This window comes from Botrytis cinerea, chromosome 7 (assembly GCF_000143535.2).
Source record: "Botrytis cinerea B05.10 chromosome 7, complete sequence".
Lineage (NCBI taxonomy): Eukaryota > Fungi > Ascomycota > Leotiomycetes > Helotiales > Sclerotiniaceae > Botrytis > Botrytis cinerea.
In genome coordinates this window covers 2,121,908-2,146,499 of record NC_037316.1, presented here as the reverse complement: position 1 = coordinate 2,146,499, position 24,592 = coordinate 2,121,908, and the positions used below count along the sequence as shown (strand labels likewise).

The 24,592-nt window shown below is 42.2% G+C and overlaps 7 protein-coding genes across 8 annotated transcripts; 4 read left to right on the top strand and 3 right to left on the bottom strand.

Annotated features, from left to right (window-relative positions):
* Positions 1-492: 492 nt before the first annotated feature.
* On the top strand, positions 493-4,453 carry Bcprr1. The gene is made up of 2 exons (XM_024694173.1): positions 493-2,938; positions 3,017-4,453. The coding sequence occupies exons 1-2, from the start codon at positions 1,282-1,284 to the stop codon at positions 3,589-3,591; spliced, it is 2,232 nt and encodes a 743-aa protein (XP_024549962.1). The 5' UTR covers positions 493-1,281; the 3' UTR covers positions 3,592-4,453.
* A 5,074-nt stretch (positions 4,454-9,527) lies between these two features.
* Positions 9,528-11,086, bottom strand: BCIN_07g05790 (hypothetical protein). Its single transcript, XM_001545369.2, has one exon. The coding sequence runs from the start codon at positions 11,069-11,071 to the stop codon at positions 9,740-9,742; it is 1,332 nt and encodes a 443-aa protein (XP_001545419.2). The 5' UTR covers positions 11,072-11,086; the 3' UTR covers positions 9,528-9,739.
* A 574-nt stretch (positions 11,087-11,660) lies between these two features.
* On the bottom strand, positions 11,661-15,637 carry Bccdc27. Its single transcript, XM_024694172.1, has 2 exons — positions 12,450-15,637; positions 11,661-12,392 (listed from the first exon to the last, which is right to left on the bottom strand). Exons 1-2 carry the CDS (start codon positions 14,868-14,870, stop codon positions 12,309-12,311), a joined length of 2,505 nt encoding a protein of 834 aa, XP_024549961.1. The 5' UTR covers positions 14,871-15,637; the 3' UTR covers positions 11,661-12,308.
* Positions 15,638-15,719: 82 nt separating this feature from the next.
* Positions 15,720-16,567, top strand: Bcenv10. Of its 2 annotated transcripts, XM_024694170.1 has the most exons (2): positions 15,720-15,901; positions 15,959-16,567. In XM_024694170.1, the coding sequence occupies exon 2, from the start codon at positions 16,032-16,034 to the stop codon at positions 16,515-16,517; it is 486 nt and encodes a 161-aa protein (XP_024549960.1). In that variant the 5' UTR covers positions 15,720-15,901; positions 15,959-16,031; the 3' UTR covers positions 16,518-16,567. The 2 variants fall into 2 exon arrangements, with proteins under 2 accessions (XP_024549960.1, XP_024549959.1); XM_024694171.1 differs by having other exon boundaries at positions 15,720-16,567.
* A 38-nt stretch (positions 16,568-16,605) lies between these two features.
* BCIN_07g05760 (hypothetical protein) lies at positions 16,606-17,583 on the bottom strand. Its single transcript, XM_024694169.1, has 2 exons — positions 17,324-17,583; positions 16,606-17,135 (listed from the first exon to the last, which is right to left on the bottom strand). The coding sequence occupies exons 1-2, from the start codon at positions 17,472-17,474 to the stop codon at positions 16,651-16,653; spliced, it is 636 nt and encodes a 211-aa protein (XP_024549958.1). The 5' UTR covers positions 17,475-17,583; the 3' UTR covers positions 16,606-16,650.
* Positions 17,584-17,642: 59 nt separating this feature from the next.
* Positions 17,643-19,204, top strand: Bccbr1. The gene is made up of 4 exons (XM_001545375.2): positions 17,643-18,069; positions 18,130-18,211; positions 18,259-18,802; positions 18,857-19,204. Exons 1-4 carry the CDS (start codon positions 17,904-17,906, stop codon positions 19,004-19,006), a joined length of 942 nt encoding a protein of 313 aa, XP_001545425.1. The 5' UTR covers positions 17,643-17,903; the 3' UTR covers positions 19,007-19,204.
* A 953-nt stretch (positions 19,205-20,157) lies between these two features.
* BCIN_07g05740 (hypothetical protein) lies at positions 20,158-21,099 on the top strand. Its single transcript, XM_001545377.2, has one exon. It carries the CDS (start codon positions 20,433-20,435, stop codon positions 20,892-20,894), a length of 462 nt encoding a protein of 153 aa, XP_001545427.1. The 5' UTR covers positions 20,158-20,432; the 3' UTR covers positions 20,895-21,099.
* Positions 21,100-24,592: the final 3,493 nt, after the last annotated feature.

Below are 24,592 nucleotides of genomic sequence, written 5' to 3'. Positions count from 1 at the left end.
ATGTACGTGTAACTATTGAAACTTTATAGATGTGACACGAGCCGTCGAAGGTGGTCTGTCACCTGTGACCTGTGACCCGTGAAATGAGGTCGTCAGCGCGGGCAGGTTGTGAAGGGTGAGATGAATGGAGGGTGAGATGAGTGAAGAGTGAAATGAGTGAAGAGTGAAATGAGTGAAGTATGAAATGAGTAAAGCCTGAGATAAGTGAAGTGTGAAAAGTGTGGAGGGTAAAATGAGTGAAGTGTGAGATGAGTGAAGTGTGAAATGAGTGAAGCCTGAGATGAGTGAAGCCTGAGATCAGTGAAGCCTGAGATTGGTGAAGTGTGAAGGGAAATGAAATGAAATGAGAGAGAAAATAGCCCACCCCAGACCAGAAGCAGAGCCAGAGCCAGAGCCAGAACAAACAATAGTCTGCAAGCAATTTCACGTCAACGCACGAATACGAAAGAAAGACCTTTGCTTGATTTACTTGATCACCTGGTGGATGTACTCGACTTGGTCAATCTAGTCAATTCTTCTTCTCTGCTCTCCCCTCTCTCTCGGCATTCTTATATTTACTCGTATTTACCTATATAACTACGTGTTTTATGAGAAAAGCCGATTTACGACACTATTACCACATCTCCATCTAATTTGTTATATATTTTCTTCTTCACCACCTGGCTTGTTGTCGTCACTAGCTTCATTTCCTCCCGCCAACCTTGGAATCCATCACATCCCATCCATCCCATCTTGTCCATCCTATCTTGTCCCATCCCCATCTCCATCCACACCCACACCCACTTCCACATCCACATCCCTATCTTATCCGTTCGTTCATTTATTGTACGCAAAACCCCCCACCTCACTTTATATTTCTCAGTCCAAACAGAAATATCGACACAGCACACACAATACAGCCACATGCAACCAGTCAATTTATCCGCACGCCTTGTCCTCCTCTTCTTTGAGTCATTTCTCGAGGTGGCATTTGATTGATTGATCGATTGCTTGCTTGCTGGCTTGCTGGCTTGTGGGATCGTTGGCTCGTTTTATTGATTGTCGATTGTTGATTGAGATTTACCAGGTCCCCAGTTACACTGCAGTATATCCAAATTACGGTCTTCATCACAACAATCCCTGGAAAACAGTTATCATAACGTTACTTTGCTTTTAATTATCCCACCCAAAAGCCCTCGTCCTCAACCGCAACCTCCCTCTCCCTCTTCTTTTCTTCCAAAAGAAATTAAAGGAAAATTAACTTTCTCTCCAATTAACCCGCATTCTCCCTCCCCCCCCAACATGTCGAATTCGGAACAAAGAATGCTCGAGAGCCGAATACAAAATGGAAGTCTCGAAGCTGTGTCAGGTCTAATGTCTGACCAAGCTGGGCATAGTACAACACCTTTGATGAACGATGTAAAAGCAACACAAAACTCAAACATTTCCGTGCCTCTGCCTCTTCAATCAAATCAAATTCCAGCTTTCACTGCCATTTTCAAATCGAATACTATCGCACCTTCGCCCCCTCACAGCAGATCCACTTCAACAAACGACGCATACACCCCACTTGCGCTTGACACCACTTCTCGTCTTCACCCAAATATAGATTCGTCATATAGTCAAACTCCGAGTCCTCTAAGCGCGGGTCTGCGAATACAAACCGATATCGTTCCAGGTTGCACAATCACTTCTGCCAGCACCGGAACCGGAATTGGTGAGCGCGAATCTCCCGATACTACACGAACTCAGTCAAGATCCGGTGGGCAGATAGGAATGTCTCTCGCGCGAACTCCGAGTGTGAAGAATGTCCTGGCGAGTAGCATGGGTAGCAGCGGCTCGGCGCCAAACTCAGCATTATCCTCACCAATGTTGAACGCAATGGCAGATGTTACCCCTCTACCCTCACCACTCATGTCCGGAGACTCGCCTGGTCCATGGAAACGATTAAATTCGCGACGAACATCCCGCGAGCAGATGCTGCCGATACACTCGGATTCGGCTCTGATCACATCCAATGGTGAATCGGTTTCCTCTGCAATGGCAAATCAACAAAAGAGAAGGGCATATCACGGACTAATAACAAATGCTGGCGAATCTGGGTTGACGGATGCTCAAATCAATCGCAAAAAGAACGTAGAAGGACATACTAGGAATAGAAGCATGAGCGAATATGTTCCGGAAGCTTCTCAAGCACCAAAAACTCGAAATATCACGGTATCGGGCTCACATGCTCCAATGATGGACGGAGCGGTAGATGGTCCACAATCAGACATGCATATGCGGAGAGAACCACATTTAGCAGTTCAACGAGGATTGGCTCCCATACCAAGACCACCAACCCCACCATCGAGTCGAACAGGAGGGGAAAGCAGTGATAGTGATTCATCACTGACCACTAACCCCATTCCTAGAGCTCTTCGAAGATCGAGATATGAATACTTTGATGCGTATACTAGAAATGATTCTAAACGACGAAGGTGGAGAGGTATAAAAGTTTTGGGCCAAGGCACTTTCAGCAAAGTGATTTTGGCTACCAGTCAAGTTCAAGATGATGCAGGCCGCATAGATGAAGATAATGTGTTCGGAATTGAATCGATTGTTACACCTGTCGAGACGAAAGTCGACCGAAAAAAATTGGTAGCGATCAAGATTTGTGAACACGGTCCGAAAGGAGGGGCGTCGGAAGAAAGAGTAGAAATGTCGCTAAAGCGTGAATTGGAAATCATGAAATCGATACATCATCCTTCATTGGTTCACCTCAAAGCATGGAGCATAGAAGAGACAAGAGCTATTTTGGTTCTAAGTTATTGTCCCGGTGGAGATTTATTTGAAGTGGCCAGTCAGCATCGAGATATTCTCGTCCCATCGTTACTTAGGCGGATGTTTGCAGAGCTGATTGGTGCTGTTCAATATTTGCACGATAGACGTATTGTTCACCGGGATATCAAATTAGAAAGTAAGTTTTTTTTACATTTTTTCTTCGATGATCTGTTGGAATTTAAACACCACATACTAACCGAGTCCCCTTGTTCAGATGTCTTGGTCAACCTTCCTCAACATGAACTTGCAAAATCTCAAGATTGGACTAAATACCCTTACTCCATCATTACCCTCACCGATCTCGGTCTCTCTCGCCGGGTAGCTGATGATGAAAAACTTACTACCCGTTGTGGATCGGATGATTATGCTGCCCCGGAAGTTATTATGGGTCAACCATATGATGGACGCGCCACTGATGCTTGGTCTCTTGGTGTCTTACTTTATGCATTACTGGAAAGTAGATTGCCATTCGATCCTAACCCCGGAATGCCAGAAGGACACAAACAGCGCAGTCGAACAAGTCATCGAATTGCACGAGTTGAATGGAGATGGATTGAATATTTCGGTGAAGAGGGAGACCATGAGAGTGACCCGGATAAATTCAAGGAAAAGGGATTGTTAGGTGCAATGGAGATTACAGAGGGATTGTTGAAGAGAGCAAGGAGTAGGTGGACATTGGAAAAAGTTCAGGAAAATGAGTGGATCAAAGGAGGTGTTGATGTGGAGGGTGGTGTCAAATGGAGAGAAGAAGTGATTCCTGAGGAAGTCAGGGGTGGTGGGGATTTCTAGAGGGTGAATTGACTCAAAGAGTGACATGCAACCTCAAATTTCCTAGCATGCTCTCGATATTAACTCTCGCTTCGACCTGAGTCTACCGATTGGTTATTCGCTTCGTTATTTTCATGACATCTTTTCTGTTCACGTTCTATGATCAAAACAGCAAAGATCGAGATTTGACCTTTTTTTCTTCTTCTTCACGTGAGTTTTGCTTGCGCTTGTACTGCGATGTTTTTCATGGAGAACTTGTATGCATGGTTCATAGCATGGTGTTTATGGGTTTTGGTTTGGGGTTTAAAGGGCTGGACAGATGGAAGTACGAGGGTACGAATGTATATGTTACCATTCAGTTCAGTTCGATGGATACTTTGTTTATATAAATAGGGATTTGGGTGGTGATGGAATGGGATGGGATTCGAAGGAGTGATGGATTTGTGTATAATATATGGGATTGGGAAACGGGGTGGATGGGATGATGTTGTGGAAGGTAGGGGTGGGGGGAGAGTGGATCGGATGGATGGGCGGACGGGCGGGGATATTATACCCTGTGGGAATTCGGAATGTTAATATTGGTTGCGTAGAGGAAAGGGTGAGGAAGGGATGGAATTAATAAATGGGATAGGGTTGTCTTTTTTTCCTTGATGTTTGAGTGGGGGGTGATTGTTTCGTAACCGAGAAGTAGATAGGGGTGTGGGTGGGGTAGCGAGAGAGATGTATAATGAGGGGTAGATGCGTGGATGGGTGCTGGGTGCTGGGTGCTGGAAGGTAGAGAAATTCATTAGAAAGTTGTTGAAATTATAAAATAGGAAGATAGTGAGAAAATAGAAGAGTTGAGATGAGATGTATTGGAATGGGTTGAGATGAATTGAAGTGAAGTGAAGTGAAGTGAAGTTAGAGAATAAAATTGGTGGTGGTTATAAAGATATTTTTGTTTGGGAATGGGAATAGGGAATAGAGAATGGGGATTGAGGAAGAAAAAATAGAAATAGATAGATATATTGAGAAATAAAAATTGAGAAATAGCGAGTGGAGAATAGAAAATGGGAAATGGGGGATGAGGAATGAGGAATGAGGAAATAAAAAAGATAGGGTAAAAGAAGAATAAGGGGTCAAAGAGGAAAAACTCGCTTATTTTATATATTTTTTATTGATGGAGTAGAGTGGATGGGATGGGATGGGATGGGATTAGGAGAAAGTAAAGTAAAGTGAAGTAGAGAATGCAGTGGAGTGGAGTGGAGAGAAGAGAATGGAGATGGAGGATGGAAAATTGAGTGTGGCGACGGGAGTCATGTTCGAGATGTGGTGATTGGTTAGTTGTTGTGTTGATGGTGTGTGCATGTAGATAGGTAGGTAGAGAATGCATGTTTGTTGATGGGGTAATGAAATGAAGGGGGTGGTGGTGATTGTAGCTTAATAATAAGCTGGCTGGTAGGAGTGAGGAGGTTGGGATAAGGAGTTGCGTAGGAGGAGAGTTTTGATATCGATGTTGTGGATTTGGATTTGGAAAGAGAGATGGATGCTGTTGGATGGGAGTTTGGTGGGTGGATGCATGGATGCATGGATGGGTAAATGGGATCTGACGGGGGTTTAGGTTGTGTGGCTTGTTTGGAGGGGTTAGGAGGGAATGGAAGTGAAAGAAAAAAAAATTCTAAGAGTTGTGGATGTTGTGATGTTGGGTTTGCTGGATGGGGTGGGGTGTGGGTAGATTCTAGAGATTAGATGGTGTAGAATTTTGGGGCGTGGGAGGTGCGTTATCTAGGTAGTTAATGTGTACAATATGGGTAGAGAAGAGGAGAGGAGAGGAGAGAGGGATTGGTGAATAGCGTTGTAACAAAAGTAAATCAATTTATACTGATATATAGGATATTGAAGTGCAATATAAAGTAAAAAAATCAGAAAAAATAGCGATCGTTAGATTGTTAGGTGTTAATGTAGAAAATGTAAAATGAGAGATTGGATAGATAGATATTATTGATAATATGGATTTGAACTTAGTGGAATCGCTGGAGTTAGAGATTCGAAGTTTCTGGTGATAGAAAATGCAAAGTGGTTAAGTTGTGGGTGAGAGGTATGAGATGGTAAGGTGATGATATAACTAGTTTTGACTGTTGGATGTGACGGTGACTTTAACGAGGAGAATCAGCGATTGGTGATGAGATCATATGGTAACGAGGATGACTCTCTTGCTTGATATAGAAAAGCGTGGGATATGAGTGTAGATGAGATGGATGGTCAAGAGGGGGTTGTGGAGTTGAAGAGCTGGAATTGTAAGCTGGGTAAATGGAAGAAAGTGGGAGGGCTGTTGATCAAGATTCTGGTTTGGAGGATTATTAATGAGAGTGTGGTTGGAGAAGATTTGAAGAGCCGCATATTAGCGAAATAAGTGTGTGAACGAAGTGAATGACTTCAATTCAATTGCCACCGTAATATAGCTACTGTGGTAAAGCCCTAAGCGAATGCGAAAGAGACTAGCTCTTTCAGTAAGTCTATATAAGACTTACTACTTTCAATACGTAGCTAGCTTTCTAGACAGAATACAATTAGACATACAGGACCTATGCAATTCGTGGGTGCTACGTCTTTCGTATCCTTCTCGCACCAACAATAAGGCAGATTCAAATGAGCCCATGAGATTGAATACTATAGGCAAGGTTTTGGAAGCAAGCTAGGCTACATAGCCGGTACAAAAATGCGGGAAAGAATGGCCATATGCACACTTGACAAAAGCTGTGTTGTGATTTGCAACGATACAGACTCGAGCTGTGAAACATTGATCTTTTCGAACATTCCATATCATATCAGAACGAACTCTTAAGGCCCGTTCGGATCGATTTTTTAGGCGATATAGAGCTACATGTTTATATTGAGTTACAAAAAGCTACAAAATATGAATTTACAAATTTTGAAAATTTATATAACAGCTTTGCTAAACCTTATCAAATCTGTAATACAACTTTTATTAACATTTGATAACATTTGATAACATTTGATATTCTACATTTTGTAGATCTACAAAATTTAGGCTAAATTATTAATCAACAAATTATTTTGTTAACAAATTCAAAAAACGATCTGAACAGGCCCTTAATATCAATAGTCTTTTCAGAAGTCGAAATTTGAATGTGAATGATATCATTATTCGAAGTTGCAGCTTATGAAGTAATAAACAATAAATATATATTATGCAAGATACATTGAAACATTTAATAGAACATTGTAATTTCTAGATTTCAATCTATCTTTGATTTGAGTCTTTCCATGAACCTAGTTTCAATCAGTCAAGTTCGGTATTTTGACGCGTGGGAATTATGAGAAATTTTGGGGGTTGTGGTTTATATGAGTTGTTTTATACGTGTAAGGAGTGAGTTCATGATGCTATAAAATAGAAAAGTGAAATGAAATTAAAGCATTAATAATCCGGTATGCAACTCATCGGGGTTTTCTGTGACGAATTGCCCGAATTCGTCAGAGTTAAGAAATATTTCGGTCTATACTAGTCATTGGAGTAGTATTGGCTAGGGTTATGGTGTAGAATATATATATATATCACTCTAATGGGGTATATACAGAATACTCCATGTACTATTCCAATGACGAGTCTATAATACCGATTAGAAAATCAACTTGAGATTTTACAAGCGCGAGTGTGGTGGGACGATATCTTCTTTGAGCGTGATCATTGGATCTTTCTACCTCTCGCCTCCGCTCAGCAAGTCTTTGAGAAGACATGTCAAACCGTGCGAGACTCATTCGATGGAGACGAACCTGACTTTGATACCTAAAAAAATCTGCTGCGGAAGACAAGCCTGTTAGATTTCTAATAATATGTTCGCTTGCAGTGTGAATGTATACATTACTTAGGTTTTCGGTTCCGGAAAGGTCTATTCTTGAAACTTGTAATTCAGCCTCGAGAGCAGTGAGACTTTGATCAGTCTCCAAGACTCTCAGACGCGCATTTTCGCTATCATACTCTAACTGTGCGAGTTCTTGTGCTATAAGGGTTGGATTATTGGGAGTAATTTGTGGCACGGGAGGGAATAAAGAGATAAGCCATTCTGGATGTGGGCCTCGTGCTGGAGTATCATGAATAGGCTCAAGTGTCTTTAAAATCACTTCTCTGCAAGCTGGACAATCGCTATGAGGGGACACGTCAATCCATTCTCCAAGACATTTTAGATGAAATGCATGACTGCATTGGGTTCTTACCGGTACGCCTTCCTCACCTATCTCGTTGAGCGGTTGGCGGCAAATTCCACAATCATCATCAGAGGAAGTAGAATCGACCTGGTAAAAAAGCTCATAGCCCATAGCAATATACCATTCAGTTTTCGAAAGGGTTGTTCTCGAACGATGAAGTGCAAGGTTCAAGATCAAAATTTGTCGAAGGTGTAAAATTGAACGTCTGATCAAAGGAGAAGGGGATTGGCCGTTGAGCACGCGAAGCCAAAAATCAGGAATCAAGCGCTGATTGACCATAATAAATAGCAAATCAAGACTATCTCTGGGAAGTAGAAACATTGCTCTAAACATGGATGAATGGTAACTGGGATCTTGGACATCATCAGGAAGGGGCAAGTCTTGGAGTCGAACCTGTAGATCCATGGTTTCATCTTCAACATGACGCATCTGATAAAGCTCTGTCATCAAATCAATTGATGAGTTTTCAGGTTGGTATTCTCTAGCTATAGATATTCTGGGATCAGGAAGCATAAAGCAATCATTGCAGAAGTCAGCATGTGTTGATACTAAAGGGTCAGTCACCATGTTTCCGCAGAGAGAAAAATCTTCCCGGCATGAGCGGACGAATGTGGCTTTATGACCACACTCTGAAAAGACAAAGTCAATGGTGATACACATCTTGCACTAGGTCTATCTTTCAAAGAGCTTAAAAGTTTCTAAAGATAAATAGATGTTAGGTATAGTGGTCTAGATATGATGAGAATGAAGTATAAATATTCTAGGAAACTCTCGACTATTTGACATGCTCCTCATGGCATTGTTCTCGAAGTGACAAATTTAACAACCTTTCAAAATACAAGTAGATTTGTCTTAGTTTCAACTTAATTGTAAATTTCTACTGAATATAAGGGATGAAGGAACAGAAAAAATGTTACAGTCGACTCGAATCAACGGAATTTTACAGAACAATCAATTGATACAAAGCACCTATATATATATGCACACCAACAAAGTAATGAATTAATACAAAGGTCCCACGGACGCCAACAAAGCAAACATTTTCCTTGTGAACAAAACAAAGAATAAGACAGACTGACTTATTCCTGGTCACCATTTCTACGACCAAGTAGATGCAAAAACAAAACATTGGTGTTCAAATTCCATAATCCAAAAACTTTTCTCCTAGCGCTACTCCACCCCGTTTTCCTTTCAATCTTTCATTCTCCCCCCCTCTCTTCTCTACTAGTACTTCAGTTTACTTTCTCAATTGGATTTCCTTGGGGTTTGGTCTCAACACTACTCCTCTTTTCCTCTACTCTCATCTCCTCTTCACTTTCATCCCCAGTATTCCCGCACTCGCTTAATTTTGGGGGTTTGACATACCCTCTTTCAACAACACAAAGAAAGCACTATTCGAGATACCTTTTCTTCTGACTCCAATTAAATCGACCAAAGAGAATCTCGAAGAAGAAGAAAACAATCAGGCTGATGAGTACATACTCGAAATACTATTTGTTGATTTTTGTGATTCAGAATTTGGGTTTGGTTCATCAACTCACTATTAGTGATCAGTTGTGAAAGTATAAGATATGATCAAATATCTATAGAAAGATTATTCATATCGATATATGATATTTACTCATCACTCTCACACGATTTTTTTTTTATCAACTTGGAATGAAAGCAGGATCTGGAAGTAGAATATTCTTAATGATGGTTTTTAGTCGGATTTAGTACATGATCACGTGGCAGAGTATACGATTAAAATTTGTTGGTATTGATATATATATTTTTTGTATTTTATATTTTATTGTAAATAAATGTGAAAGTTATTAGTAAAAGAGAAGACACGAACGAAGACAGAACCAGCCGTTGTGTAGAGCGCAAACAATGAAATATGGCGATGGTACACAAAGTCTACTTAATCGACAAGTTATCCATCATTCTCCGTTCTATCGCACGCTCACCTGCATCAGAATCATCAGATCCCCTCTTCTCCCCGAGCCTCTTCAACTTCCTCCACATTTTGCGCTGCTACAACATCCCGCGCCATCCTCAACGCTCTCGCAACAGTATAGTATCTCGACTGAGCAAGACCATATACATGATCGCACCGTTCTCTCATACGCAAACAATCACGAAGAAGATTCTCGCGTATGAGACGTGTTCTTTGATGTTGACGAAGTGTATACTGATAATGTCGAAATGCTTGCTCCTCGATATCCGCAGCATGGTCCAACAATTGATCTTGGAATGCACGGAGCTCTTCCCGAGGAACGAATTCGTGGGTCTGCAAGGCGTCGGATGCCGCGCGTACACTTCTTTCGGCGGCGGTGAATTCTTCTCTGGCGGTTTCGACAAGTTCGAGAACTTCCAAAACCTCGAGTTCTAGTCGTAGGATGTCTAGACGGGTGACAGCTGCGGGACGAGGAATAACTGGGCGGATACACCTATTTAGAATCGCCAGCCATTCTGGGAAGGGTCCATCTGCTTCCAGGAGGGCGGGAATTTCTGGGAGTTCTGCGCCTCGAATCATTCTTCTGCACATGGGACAGTCGCCACGATCGGATGATACAAACCATCGCTCCAAGCAACTCTCATGAAATATATGATTGCAGCTTGTCTTTACTACAGCATGATTCGTTTCTCCTTCATCAGGGTGAGCAAAAGAAGTTCTGCAAATACCGCACTCGTCCACGAGTGCTTGTAGGTCTTCAAGCAGAGTAAAATGTTCCGAATTGTGGAAGTCTATGATGGCCCTGTAACCCATCGCAATACGCCAGTCATCGCTGTGAAGAGATTGAGAAGCATCTGCCAGAGCATAATTTAACAATAAGACTTGACGGATATTTAGGGTCTGTATTCTGTCAGCAAGTGAAATATTCTCACCGTTAATGATACGCGCCTGGAAAGCTGGATCTAAGTGTTGATAAACAATCTCAAAGAGTACTTCTAAAGCATTCTGATTAAGTAAATCAAAAGCCACTGTATTTGTCGAGTAGAAGTGAGCATATTGATTAGGAAGGTTGGGGAGGGGTATGGTTGGGAGCTGAGCATTTAATTCTTGTGTTTCAGCTTCCAAATTCCAAGCCTGGTAAAGTGATACGTCGTTCTCCATCATTGACTGCTCAGGACAATAACCAGGAGCTTGTCTAAAGTCATCGAGCATCCAACAAGTGCGGCACACTTTGGATCTTATATTGCAGGTATGGGTTGACATCATATTGCAACGAATGCTATCAGGTCCGCATGGACGAACGTATAATTCTTTGTGACCACACGTCATATACTTTAGAGTAATGGTGAGACACATCTTTCAAAACGTAACTAGGAGATTGCTAGTACTAGTTGTTGTAATGGTTCAGTAGTCTCTTAAAGTAGATGAAGGTTTAGATATGACTGGAGTTTTAATAGCAGAACCCAGAGATATCACCTGGACATTTATAAAATTCTCAATGGCATTGTTCACGATCTGAATAACAGGTCCAGGACAGTTTGCAGGATGTTTACTTAGTGGGAGCTAGGGGATCCTGAGCAATGCTGTCTTAACAAGGTCATTGTTCCCCCAAGTCAAGGAATAAAACAAAGCTGTCTCCGCAAATCTCGATATATATGCTAAATCCATACAATTTGAGCACAACAGAACAACGCCATTGTTTTAACGAGAACAAAGAGAACCATCGGAATCAAGGGACAGTTAGAGTAAATGTGAACTCTCACTTCGATAATCTCCATTGAAAAATCAAGTAAAACGGCCGAGGCACGAGAAAGTCAAAGTAGAAGCAAGTAGCTTCAAGAATAAATGGGGTGGCACTCGTCACCTTAGGACATCGCCAGCCTTTCTCGATACGATCCAAGCATTCAATCACTCACATAATGGCAATCACATAAATCCAGGCAAGTCTTATCTCTTTTAGTAGAAAAGTATGACACAATTCTTTGATCTTCAACTTTTCTCCTTCACCCCTTCTTCCTATGACCCTTAGAAAGGGCAATGAAAGAGATGATTATAGTCTACAATAATTCATTTTACACGTCCTCCTGCCCCTGTATGTCAAGTCCCGCTGTAATTGCTCTCAGGCCACTGAATAATGGCCACCTGCCACTAGAGCAATTCTAACGTAGTGATATAACGCAATCGGCAGATTGTGTGGTCAAGAAGAGAAATGGATTTTACTATCCATCGACTCATCTACGATGAGAAACTATGCCGGAAACAAGAACGCCAACCCAATGCAAATGCTAAGATTCTTTTCCTATCGTAACCGAGTCGTCTTCCAGTTTTATCGTATCATCATGTTTTGCTGTAGGGTTGACAGCTTTTTTTGTAGTTTTTGTGGGAATACTCAATTGCAGTGTGAGTAGTGAATTTGGGGCAATGAAGCCAATCTGATATTAAAAGGCCATTCAATGATTGGAGTTAATAATAGTTCGATAAGTAATGGGTATCTTTGAAAGAGACGATTCGAAAAGCAACGCAAAAACAAAAAGGGCGATGTAATTTGAAGGAGATCCATTGTGGCCAAGATTTCGAGCACAGTCGTTTCAAATCAGCCCATCATGCTGGTCTCATCATCATCATCGTCATCTCCTTGCTCTAGACTTTCGATCGCTTCTTTAATTTGTTGACTCGCCTGTTTTTGATTAGTGGTAGGTCTTTTGATCAGCATTGTTTACATATATATACATACCTTTGGATCTAGGTTTAAAGCAATGGTAAAATGCCGAACCGAAGCGCCCTTTTGTTTCATACTCTTATATAATCTCCCCAATAAGAAATGAACCATTGCCTCATCAGGAGCCAAGTCTTTCAAGATCTTCAGTTCATCTAAGGCATCCTCCAATCTACCCATCGTCATTAAGCAGCGGGCTTTCTTGAAACGAGTCAGCGCTGATTTTGGATCCAGATCGATTGCCTTCTTGAAGTATGAAAGTGCTAGGCCTTTGTTTCCTTTCTTGTCAACAACACTTCCCATAAGACCCAAAAGCACTGCATTTGTTGGGTTGATTTTGGAGGCGGCTTCGAAGTGTATAAATGCTTTGTCGTAATTACCCATCTTTTCATACACTTTACCAACTCCGTAGTAGGCATTGTAGTGTCGCCTGTCAACAGCCATTGCATGTCTGTATGAAGTAAGCGCTTTATCATATTCTTCATTCATAACATGCTCATGGCCTTGAAGTGTAAAAGCATAAGCAAACTTAGGATTTAATTGTGTAGCCCGTTTGAAACACCGTAAAGCTTGTTCGTGATCACGCATAAGTGACCAGGAATTTCCAAGTGCACACCAAGCTTCTGGCGACTGCCACGAAGAATCCACCAATTCATGGGCCAGGAAGGCCAGATCGGTTTCTTTCTTCAGATGCCACAGCACAGTAGAATAGATCTCCATGTCCTCAAAGCGTGTTGGTGCTATCTGTCGAATTCGTTTATACAAGGATTCAGCTTCGGTATATGACGCTTGCTCGTAATGAGCACGTCCCATTTGTGACAACACCCAAGGGGTATCTTGCTGTTGAGTAGATAGTGTAGAGAACGCCTCTAAAGCCTGATGAGATTGAAATCTTGCAAGTAAAAAATAACCAGTCCCAAACTTCTTGAACAAATCGAGAAGCCATCTCAAAGCTTCCTCTCGGGTTCCAGTGTCCGATTCTGACGATCTAGTACCAAAAGATTTTGTGGATACCCGGGGTCTTATTTCCCCTTCCCTTTGATCTAATTCCATAGAATCTTCCACTGGTTTTCGATTACCACTGACCTGTCTTCCAGCCGTAGAGGACCCAGCCGGACGCATCATCTTTGATATCGGAGGCCTAGCTTTCTTTAATTCTCTTCCAGGCGCAGGCCCTACAGTCGCAAGATTACTGGAGGATTTGTTGCTTGTCGGTCGGAATTGGTTAATCAACCTGACGCTTCTTCTCTGGGGTGCTCCAGGATCTTCCGAAGGTTGCCGGGGTACTACTTGTCCGGATACCGTTCGTTTCCTATCCCCACCCGGTACCGTAACAGAGTTGTGGCGAGAATTATGCCCCGCGCTACTATCTTCCGAAATTTCAGCAGCCGCCTTTTGAAGTCGTTTTGAAGTCATAGATCGGCCCATCTTGGGAACATCCATACTGAAGTCCATACCAAGGCCTTGTAAAGTTCGATTTCTGCGAACGGGGGCCTGTGGGGGTTCCATGTTGATGGGAAATGCAGATGTCATACTAGTGTCTTTTCGACTGGGCGCAGTGGTATAATCGAGGGGGGCGCTAGGTCCAGTGGGCGTTTCCATTGTATCAGAGCTAATGCTGATGCCTCCAGTCGCGGGGAGATTTGTAAGACTCGGGTTGCTTTCAGCGAGTTTCGATGATGCAGAAGTCGCAAGTGATCCGAAAAGTCCACCCGCGAATGATCGAGACGAAGAATTATTATTGAAAGGATCGGTAGGGTCACTCTGGTAAGATCGCGCGCTAGGTCGGCTTGGCCTAGGTTCCTCCACTGACAGTGTTTCTATTGGCCCCTCCCGGTCTTGTGTATTCGATTTCAGTATTGCCTCCATCTCTAGACTCATTCTAAAAGTACTCGAGGCCCTAACGCTTGTACCCATATCACAAAGATTAGTAAATGCATCCCACATGAATGGATTCAATTTCAGCGCCTCTTCAAAATAACCGATCGACTGCTTTTTGTCATCAAAAGCACGATAGAGCTTCCCCAGTAAACAACAAACCGCAGATGCGTCAGGATCAGGATGTCGTGAGTATTGTGTGTGTTTACCAAATGAATTCTGTGCCCCCCAGCAACCTCTATTCTTTTCTAATGCCAAGATTCCCTCTTTAAGCTTTCCCAATGCAAGACATGCTTGCGCGTAGATGTATGCACAGCCAAGATGCCCCGATCTAGTGTTTGGGCTCTTCACAACCTCAAATGCGGAAGCATAATCGCCAAGTCGCAAATAGCACAAGGAAAGAAGGTAAGAAGATTCGGGACCTTTCGGGGTGTATGCATGCAATCTTTCTGCGAAGAACAAGGCGTTCTTGAGGAGGTTATTGTCAATGTGGTAGTAGATGAGTTGGCATAGTTGATTCGTGATACAAGGATTGATTGATTCCTTCCTAGAGGAGGGCATTGTGTAGGGTGGTGAAGAGAGGTAGTAGATCCAAATCGCGAATTTTATATTTGTTGTGAATCTCTCGCCATGAAGTCAACAGAGCTTCCGATTTTCGATTATAGTCGAGCTGGATTGGTCGAAAGGTCTCCTTAGTTAGGAGCTCCCTTGAACTTCGAACAATGGAAAATAACTCTCCTGCGCGTGGCGTTGTTTGCGTTGTTTGGTCGATCTGATAAGTGTAAATTTTTCGCAGCTCCACGAAAGCTATCCCAGGATCGATGGCATTAATATTATCTGGCTGTATTGTTGTTGAAAGTGGTAGGTGAAAAGAAGCAAATAGGAACTTTGGGAATACGATCGTAAGGTCGTAAAAACAGAGTTGTTGTCGTTGCTGGTTACTATTTATCATGTAACGATGAGGGTGAGAAGACAAGGCAAGGTAGGCAGAAAACGGTCGTTGCCTGCATCCAAAAGCAAAGGCTGAATCGGGACTCTAATAAGGACCGTGTATGCGTGTGGGTGTATAGTGTATGGGTATCGAGGTGGACTTGCTTTGGAAGGAAGGAAGATCGTATGAAGTTGCAGTAAAGAATAAAGACCAGACCAAAGGAAAGGGGAAGGCTGTATACAGGGCTGTATACGGCGCAAATGCAAATGCGATGAATCCAAAATCCAATACAAACGATTTTGTATGGGTATAGTCGAATATTCCTTGCTATTAGTTCAGGATAACATCAAAACCTTGCTCATCCTCGACCTCTTCGATTTTTGTTCTGTTGTTTGTCTGATCGCGGTGGAACTGATTGGTTGCAGACCATCCACCCAGCAACAATCAGTCAATTGGGGGATTTGGGTATTAGTCAGCAAGGTACACAACAGCACTTCTGCTTCTGAATTGTTCCTTGCAGACTCAGCCTTGTGAAGAAGCTCAATAACCCAGTACACCACCACGAGGGGCTCGACTTTACGAAAAGCAGCATTCTGTCCCAATTCTCCAATCCGGTTGATCTCCTGGGAAAGTTGGGCTGAGGGAGTCTTTTACTGAAAAGGTACCTCTCCATTGTTCAATCGGCGACACGTTGTATCGAATTGACCTCGCTTCTCAGCCATCTAGAAAAGGCCAGATCCTAAACACATCTACTCATTCAGATCCGATATCACCTTGCATCCTCACACACAATGGCACAAAAAGCGAAGAAAGACCGGGCAAAGGCCAACATTCAAGCACTAAACTACCTCCATTATGGGACATTTCTTGCAAATGCTTTGTTCTGCCTCTTCCACTTCTTAATACGATCAAGAAATATGTGGGCATACGTGCTTTTCTCACTTGCACCCTGGGTTATTGAATGGTTCCTTGAACAGAACAGTCGCCCCAAATTCGATCAAGCTGGCAAGATGGTGTCTGCAGGAGAAGACCTTGCAGCACCAGGACTAACAGAATACATGTTTGACATTATATGGATGCATTGGCTGTCATTGCTTGTTGTTGTTATATTTGGTAACTGGGGCTGGCTCATTTTCTCGGTCGTGCCTATATATGGACTTTACAAGGTTTTTGGTCTGTGGTCGGGAGCAAAGGGCATGATGGGCGGTGGTCAGAAAGCCCAAGCACCCGAAGAACAAATGCCAATGGCAGGCAATAGAAGACAGAGGAGACAGTAGAGTCGCTTTTCTGCTTGTGTTTGATGGTTTACTGTATATGGTTCCAGCCAAGGTCATGCAAGATAGAGCTTCGATATACTAGGCGGTGTGAGCAATGTACATATGAGATACATTTTTGTGCATATCCATTGTTCTAGACCCTGTTCTCGGTCCAGAACTCAATATCATCCTTCTGGACATCTTTGATCAAAACATGGATGTGCTCAAGGGCCCTGACACTCTGCAATGCGACCCAGTTCTTAAACCACATCACTCTATCGGTGCCTTCCAACCTATCAGCAAATGTTCTCTTCACGAAATCTTGAATTATTTTCCGGCTCTCATCCGTCACATCTCCATTCTCATCGTCGGTGGCGATGGGTGTTTTTGACCACACCACAAAATGGGTAACATCTTTCGAGAGACCGTATGGCCAATCATTTAGCAAAATTTTATAATCCGAGGGATTCTCAAATGGGATTGAGGAGATGTAGGTGAATGGTGGCGAACCCCAGGGAAGTCGGTGTTGGAGGATATAATTCATCATACTTCCATACTCGGCTTTAATGCTTGTGGACCAAGACATATATCGACGAAGGTCAGAGGGCTTTCGTTTGAGGATTGATAGATTATTCGTTGCTTGACAAGAATTAGAGAGAGAATTGAGCTAAAATACGCAATGTCATGTGAGAAAGCTGCATAGGATAGAACCCGGGAGGCCGATTATCATCACGCTGGTGATCCTTCTTGTATCTTTTGATGTTTTGCAATTCATGTCTAACATAGAAATGAAGCTCTTATAATGGATATGCTTGAGGATAGCTCACCTATAATCTCTTTCAACTCGTCCCAATCGTGCAGATGAAATTCATCGTCAGTTTGTGACAACACCCATCTATCTGTGTCCGTGAGAGGAAATGGCGAATCGTCCGATTTATCACCTGCATTCCCTCCACTCTGATGAATCGATTCGCCCATTTCTTCACACGGCGGCTGAAAGTTGCTTGGATTAGAAATGTATTCAGCCCTGTCAAAATGGTGAGGTTTAAAGTTTCATCTATCGGAGTGACTTCGAGTTGAGGAAACCTTATCCTCATCGGGGTAAGGTTCGGCAAGCGAGCTCTGACCCCAGCCGAAATCAACAATGACAGCCAGACTTGAGCTAAATTATTTTGGTACTGACTTTCCCGCGGAGAAGAACCGCACGTTATACTTCTCTCTTACCATCTCACCACTCTTACTTTTCCTTTTAAGTCGGGTCTCCCAACGCTCGAGAGTTGTCGAAACTGTGAGAAGAGTATATTCTATATTGTGATCTTCATTCGGTGGGATCTTCGGAAGAGCAAAAAGTGCAAGGATCGCAACAAAAGCCCAACAATTTCTTGTGCTCTCACCAAACCTGCCAAAATGAGTACAGCACCAGCAAATAAGTTCTTGTCAAAGGCATACGTTGATGGCATCTATATTCCGTCTGGCCTTTTGATACTTGGATGTTTTATTGTCAAAAAAGATTGGCTTCCGTTCGCCGTTGCTCTTGCTGCCGTGCTCGGGGGATACAAGATTTGGTCAAGCCGTAAGTTCACGCTTTGCACGCGGTCTGTAGCAATGGAATGCATATTGACAATTTATGCAGAAGAAACCCCAGTTCTCAAGCCAACTGTCTTCCAAGATTTTGAGCTCAAGGAGAAGACTGTCATCTCTCACAATGTAGCAATGTCAGTTTGATTCTAAGCCACCTTGGATGTTTCTAACATGTGCATAGTTATCGATTCAGTCTGCCAAAACCTACCTCTATCCTCGGTCTTCCTATCGGTCAGCACATCTCCATTTCCGCTGTTCTTCCCCAACCCGATGGGTCAAACAAGGAAATCGTTCGATCTTATACACCTGTCTCTGGCGATCACCAACCAGGCTACTTCGACCTCCTCATCAAGTCCTACCCCACCGGAAATATCTCTAAACATATGGCTTCCCTCACTGTTGGTCAAACTATCAAGGTCCGGGGTCCAAAAGGTGCAATGGTCTATACTCCCAACATGGTTCGTCATTTTGGTATGATCGCTGGTGGAACCGGTATTACACCCATGTTACAGGTCATTCGTGCTGTCATTAGAGGCAGAGCTGCTGGAGATAAGACTGAGGTCGATTTAATTTTCGCAAATGTTAATCCTGAGGATATCTTGTTGAAAGATGACTTGGATAGTTTGGCTGCTCAGGACAAGGGTTTCCGTGTTCACTACGTTTTGAACAACCCACCCGAGAAATGGGACGGCGGTGTTGGTTTTGTCACTCCTGAAATGATCACTGTAAGTCTCTGAAAAGTTTTGATATACCCAATTATCAGTGCTAATTTTATGCAGAAATGGCTTCCTAAGCCAGCAGAAGATGTTAAACTTTTGCTCTGTGGACCACCACCCATGATCAGTGCTATGAAGAAAGCCTCTGAAGGTTTGGGCTTCAAAAAGGCAAAGCCAGTCAGCAAATTGGAAGATCAAGTCTTCGCCTTCTAGAAAATCTTTTTCCAACGTTGGGACGGAGATTGAAACAGCTAAAATTCGATGTTAGTAGAATCTCAGCAAGTGTAAGCAGAAATAGAAAAAAAAGTACGAGGAAAGAAGCGGCAATGCTTTAAAATCAAATACAGGACAATTTATACACGAATCCTTTTTGTGAGGCGAAATTTTATTTTGTGAAAGCGGTAGTCTCCACAGCTTCCATACCTCTACAGTTGAATCGCCGGCACCCACTTAACATTCCACCAGGACCACATTTTGTTGACACTCTAATTAAGCATACACTTGCCAGTTCTACTAGGTATAGCAGCAAGCTCGTATACTAATTCGCCATTCCTGTGTTACTGCCCCTTGATGCACAAGTAGTGCTATTCGTGAGAGACCATAGTCCTTACTCCTATGTCCTATGTTGAGCCCACAGATGAAAGTAGTCTATGCGAAAAGCATCCGGACTTGTTGGTTGGCTTGCTTCGGTGCAGCTCCACGGTACCGAAATTCATGAGCAAGTTCGGGGCTTACAAGATTTTGTCCTTCTACGTAAAGAGAATGGGCCGAACATGGCCGTTGTGAGGCGGTTAGATTATATTATTACGTCAATCCTTCCAACTCTCGAAACGCTTACTCCACAGATTGAAGTTATTTCTGGTATCTAAAGCGATGCGATTAATCCTCCATGGGTGGATCTCTGGTCAATGCGGGGAGGAGCATTCGCTTGGCCTCGACCTTACTAACATTTGCTTAGCAAATACTTTGATTGGGAACAAACCGGTGAGGGGCACAAATTCCGTGAATTTATCTCGGTATCACGTTTATTTTCAAAGCCATGCTTTACCAAGAAGTATGTCTTGATACTCGTGATATCAAATTTATCGGTTTCTCGTACTTGGAATATCTGTATGTTTCCACCAAAATACCACCTTCCAGACGCCATTGTCAAGCCCTGAAGGGACCATCTACTTCGGTCTCAGATTCTCAATTGATCTCCAAGCCGACCACATTGCTGGTCTTAATTCCTTTCAAAGTAAGCCGAAGTTCAAATCCGGACAACAGCGGGTCTTTATGGAATTGACCCAAGAATAACGCGTTGCAAAGGGCCCCTTTTGTCGTTAGGATGATATGGCCTAGCGTGCCTAAAAATACAAGCGCATGGCCAAAAAACGTCTAATCCTCAGTTTTCGAATATGCTTGAAATAAATTTGAAGATATATAAAAGACTTCAAACCATCCTGTAGACAACTCATATCAACAATCACTTCCACATCAAAACATCCAACCATCGGCATTGCCATCAAACAATCTTTTTTAAACTTTCCTTTGTCTTAACAATCATTTTTTTGTAAAGTTTCACAGCACAACCACACTTACACACTCATTCAGAAACACATTTCTTGTCAATCACTTTATTTCGAGTAACAACTTCAAGATGCAATTCTCTACCCTTCTCATTTCGGCCGCAGCCCTCATTCCATCCGCTCTCGGCTGCATGAACGTTAGTGTAGTTTACACTTTTGGAACCGACAACGCTCCAAGCAATCTTTTTATTTCGTATTTAGATAACGGAGGAGTAACTTGCTACTACAACGAGAGGAGCCCACCTACCGGCCACCAACTGGCTTATCCCCTCGTCGCCAACGCAGAAGGGATTAAACTTAATGATACATACACAGGATGCGTGTATAAATACTCGAGCGAAATCCAACTCGATTTGGTGGAAAAGGGGTATAAGAAGTCGCATAACGTCATCAACAGTTACCAGTACGAAGTAGGAGTCAATTCACCCAAAACAGTCGAATACACGGGTCTTTACCTTGGGGATAAAACAGTGAGCGGTGGTAGCGGGGATAAGCCAGAGGTTTGGACTTGGACCACTGACTTTTTCTGTTAAATGCGGATAATGGTATCGTGGGCATAGAAGCCCGGTGCGATATGATGGCGCTCTTAGTGTCAATTATATGCACGGTTTTCAATTCCGAACAGAGAGAATGGTTGCTCGGAGGGAGGGTGTTTGGGACTGGCTGGAGCATGGCGGGTGCTTGCGTGAGAGAATGAGAGCTGGTCTCGAAAGATCGAGAGTTGATTTCTTGTCTTTAATTTTGCTTTGTTGGTTGTTTTTTTTGGGGGGGGGGGGGGGGGGGGGGGTTGTCTAACTTACTTGTCTTTTGCTTGGGAGGGGGGTTGGATCTGGTTGTGTGAGATAGATGGTGATGTGTGGGGGTGGGGATTTGGTCATGCTTGCTTTTGTTTATGGTTTCGGTGTATTGTAACTTAGAATTAGAATCGATTGTTTGGTTTGCTCTCGTCTCGCATGTTTGTCTTCGTGCTTTGTGTGATGGTCATGTTCATGATGGGTTTGTAAAAGTGTGTAATATGTATGATATGCGTTGATGTGATGAGGCGTTGTAAGAAATGAAATACTTAGAGAGTGGGTCTGCACTGGATTTCTCGTCTTGTCTTGTTGTTTGTGTTTAGTCTTTAGGGTTATCATACACGTGTTCTATCTTTCTTCGTGAGTGGTATGGTTTTCAGTAGATACATACTCTATAGAAAACTTTTCAGTGTCTGGGATGTACTCATATGAAGTGTACCTATCCACTGAGCGAGTCATGTCTATTGTCTACAGTTTATTCAACATCCAGAATCCTTCGAGTACCTATCAATATTACAGTCTCTCACAGAAACCCATTAACTACTAAGCTGCGCAATGTGTACCTGCCTCGCGAATTATAGACCCAACAAATAATCTGCGGATTATCTGTCAGCGGGGCGGGTAATTTAAAATCTGAAGAGATAAACTGCGGCTGTTCTGTCTGCAGATTATGTGGAAGTGCTAGAGAACGTTGAGGTAGAAGAATTCTTTAACGTGTTGTGTCTTGAGAATATATATGGTGCAGATAAGTTTGTATTAGCGCTCAAAGCATTAGATAGTAATTCTTGCGGACTACGAATCCAGATGTTCGGAAACTGCAATGATGAGGGACTCCAGAGACTTGAAAGTTTTACGCAGATTTTAAAGTTGTTCATTATTCATCTTGCAGTGTTCCGCGCAGATTTTTAGGGCACTTTTGTCCTAGATTTGCCCGTGTAAAATGATATTCTTGTAATAAGTGTATCGAGATTCAGGATCTTTTAAGAACCTCCCTCGAATTCGATCTAATACTTAGCTATTAAATTGATGTCGAGTTCCATTGGTAGAGGTATATTGAATGCATTCGATCTTCCAGACTATGACAGATTCTGAGAACTTAGAATTGTCTTTTATCTCGGCACGAATAGTTCTGTACTATTCAACATGACACACGCTTTATGAAAATTGTCCTTGAAACTGAAAACCAGCAAAAAAGCTCCTCAACTTCCAAGGCCATTCTGACCGTATTGATAGCTCCGTCAAATAACGAAATCTCTCCTATCCTAATCATACCTCTAATTCCACGTTGAACACCCGAGAATCCAAAGTTGAACCAGAACATTGCTCTTCTCTTCTCCACTTTCTGCTCGATCACTTTCGTAGGAACCCCATAATTCTCAGAGACCTCCTATCTCTGCTTTCCATCCAATTCTGTCAATTCTCCCAAGATCTCGTGTCCTTTTTCTGCATGGCTATGGGTGTCGCACGGAATGAATGTATCGGTTTGGAGTCATGTACTGGACGTCATGTACTTGACGTCATTACTCTTCACTAGATACTCGGCGAGTTAAATCAGTGCTGACCAAGACCTCATTACACTCTGATTTAACTCAGAAAAGTCTCGCTCTCTCTGTTCATCAAGCATTTCCGAATTCTTTTCATATGTGTATTGATCCGCAATCAAATGCTATTTTTCTCAAATGTTGATTGCCATAAGATATTAAGCACATTCTCAAATTTCACTACCCTTTAACGCAGGTCACAACTTGTTGGCTTTGAAATTATATCATAATTTTTCACATGCAGAGAGGGCCAAGGAAGTTGGTAGAAGTTCACCAAACATCTATTCCATTCGCTTAGGGGAGTTCGATTTTCTCAATCGATCAGTTGGTTGGGAATACACAATCAGATGTGAATGTTTAATTGAAGTCAAGCTTTTAAATCACTCTGGATGTTTGCCCTAAGTTGAATGTTCATGGGACTGAACATCTGAGTAGGTTTGAATGCCTGGGAGGGTCTGAATTACAAGCATTTAAGTGAATACGTATGTCTGAAAAGTTTTGGATGTTTCAAGAGATTAGAGTTCTTACACTAGAATCACTGTTCAAATTGTGCCGATTGTACATGAATAGATACCCCTGATCATTCCTTGCTGTCAAGAAGACTTTGTTTTCCAACCCTTGGATTATGTTCTAATCAGTCGCATGAATGTTTAAAGTTTTTCTGCAGATCGAAGATCTCTTCAGCCTTTACTGAAAATCTATCCTACCTAAAACCTAGGACGGGAAGTGTCTTTACAATCCCCTCATTGATTCAATGGATCTCCGACCTCAACTTATTCTGAACGACAGTGAGCGAGAAGGCAATTTTTACATACCAAGAAAACAATTGATCTCTTAACCAAATATTTCTAGCAACTCCTAATATTAATGCTGCAAATACGACCCTATACTATCATAACTAAACACGTCATCTAGTTAGTTTTTAATTCTTCACTCCGCCAATCTTCCAGCTCCCCGACATAGTATTTGGGGCTTCTGTCCAATCTCCCGGGTCCGAACTTACATCTACGGGCTAGGCTCCTTGTTTTCATTGTTCATTTTTCGCTAAATACTCATGGAGAAATCTAGAACTTCCTCCTTGTATACCAGCGATAAAGCCTTTCAATCCCTTTGCATCTAATTAACTGAGACTAATCGAAGATTCCGGGCAAAACTTAGATCTCAATTTTTGTAGCTGTTTAAGGAACTATGTGGACCGGCCTTAACAAAGTCCTCTTCATTTTCGGTTGCGCATTTGCAGCCTTTCGAATGTCTAGAACTATCTTCCCAGTGGAAATGACATCATTTTGATGGCTCGCCAGTATTCTACTAGTCTAGAAATGTCAATGCGCGACTTTGATGGTATGATTGAAGCTAGCTATGGATTAGCTCCACGGATTGTACTAGTGAAGCAAAGATTGAGCTTTTGAAAAAGGGTTAGGATCACAGTTTAGGAATTGAAATTTCGTAAATATTATCTCTCGCTCAGTTATTGAGATCTTGAGAGATATTACCACTCCGCTAATTAGATAAGCAGAATTTCAGGGGAGCGATTGAAATAGCAACACATTAAATAAACTAAACTCAATTAAGTATTATTCAATCACTCTTTGTAAAAAAAATTGACTTCAATGTTTTTTTCTTCTTTTTATAATACAAAGCCTCCTTACTGATTTTCAATAATTAAACTTAAAGATTTTTAAGGTTTTCAAAGTCTATTATTTCTAAATCAATTATTAATATAATATAAAAAAGAAAGCAATTATTGTATTCTATTTGCTATATATTGTATTGGGTGTAAATTGTAGGGCTCGGTAATGTATGCCTATATTGGTGTTAGGATTTTCCGTGATTCCTTATTAGGCTTAACTCGCAATTAGCGTGTCGCCATTTCAATCGCTCCCGAATTTCAGACCA

Coding starts and splice junctions, on each gene's coding strand:
- Bcprr1 (XM_024694173.1), top strand. CDS start 1,282: ATGTCGAATTCGGAACAAAGAATGCTCGAGAGCCGAATACAAAATGGA. Junction 2,939..3,016: donor CCGGGATATCAAATTAGAAA/GTAAGTTTTTTT, acceptor CCCCTTGTTCAG/ATGTCTTGGTCAACCTTCCT.
- BCIN_07g05790 (XM_001545369.2), bottom strand. CDS start 11,071: ATGTGTCTCACCATTACTCTAAAGTATATGACGTGTGGTCACAAAGAA.
- Bccdc27 (XM_024694172.1), bottom strand. CDS start 14,870: ATGCCCTCCTCTAGGAAGGAATCAATCAATCCTTGTATCACGAATCAA. Junction 12,393..12,449: donor CTTTAAACCTAGATCCAAAG/GTATGTATATAT, acceptor AATCAAAAACAG/GCGAGTCAACAAATTAAAGA.
- Bcenv10 (XM_024694170.1), top strand. CDS start 16,032: ATGGCACAAAAAGCGAAGAAAGACCGGGCAAAGGCCAACATTCAAGCA.
- BCIN_07g05760 (XM_024694169.1), bottom strand. CDS start 17,474: ATGGGCGAATCGATTCATCAGAGTGGAGGGAATGCAGGTGATAAATCG. Junction 17,136..17,323: donor CGAGTTGAAAGAGATTATAG/GTGAGCTATCCT, acceptor ATTCTTGTCAAG/CAACGAATAATCTATCAATC.
- Bccbr1 (XM_001545375.2), top strand. CDS start 17,904: ATGAGTACAGCACCAGCAAATAAGTTCTTGTCAAAGGCATACGTTGAT. Junction 18,212..18,258: donor ATCTCTCACAATGTAGCAAT/GTCAGTTTGATT, acceptor ACATGTGCATAG/TTATCGATTCAGTCTGCCAA. Junction 18,803..18,856: donor TCACTCCTGAAATGATCACT/GTAAGTCTCTGA, acceptor AATTTTATGCAG/AAATGGCTTCCTAAGCCAGC.
- BCIN_07g05740 (XM_001545377.2), top strand. CDS start 20,433: ATGCAATTCTCTACCCTTCTCATTTCGGCCGCAGCCCTCATTCCATCC.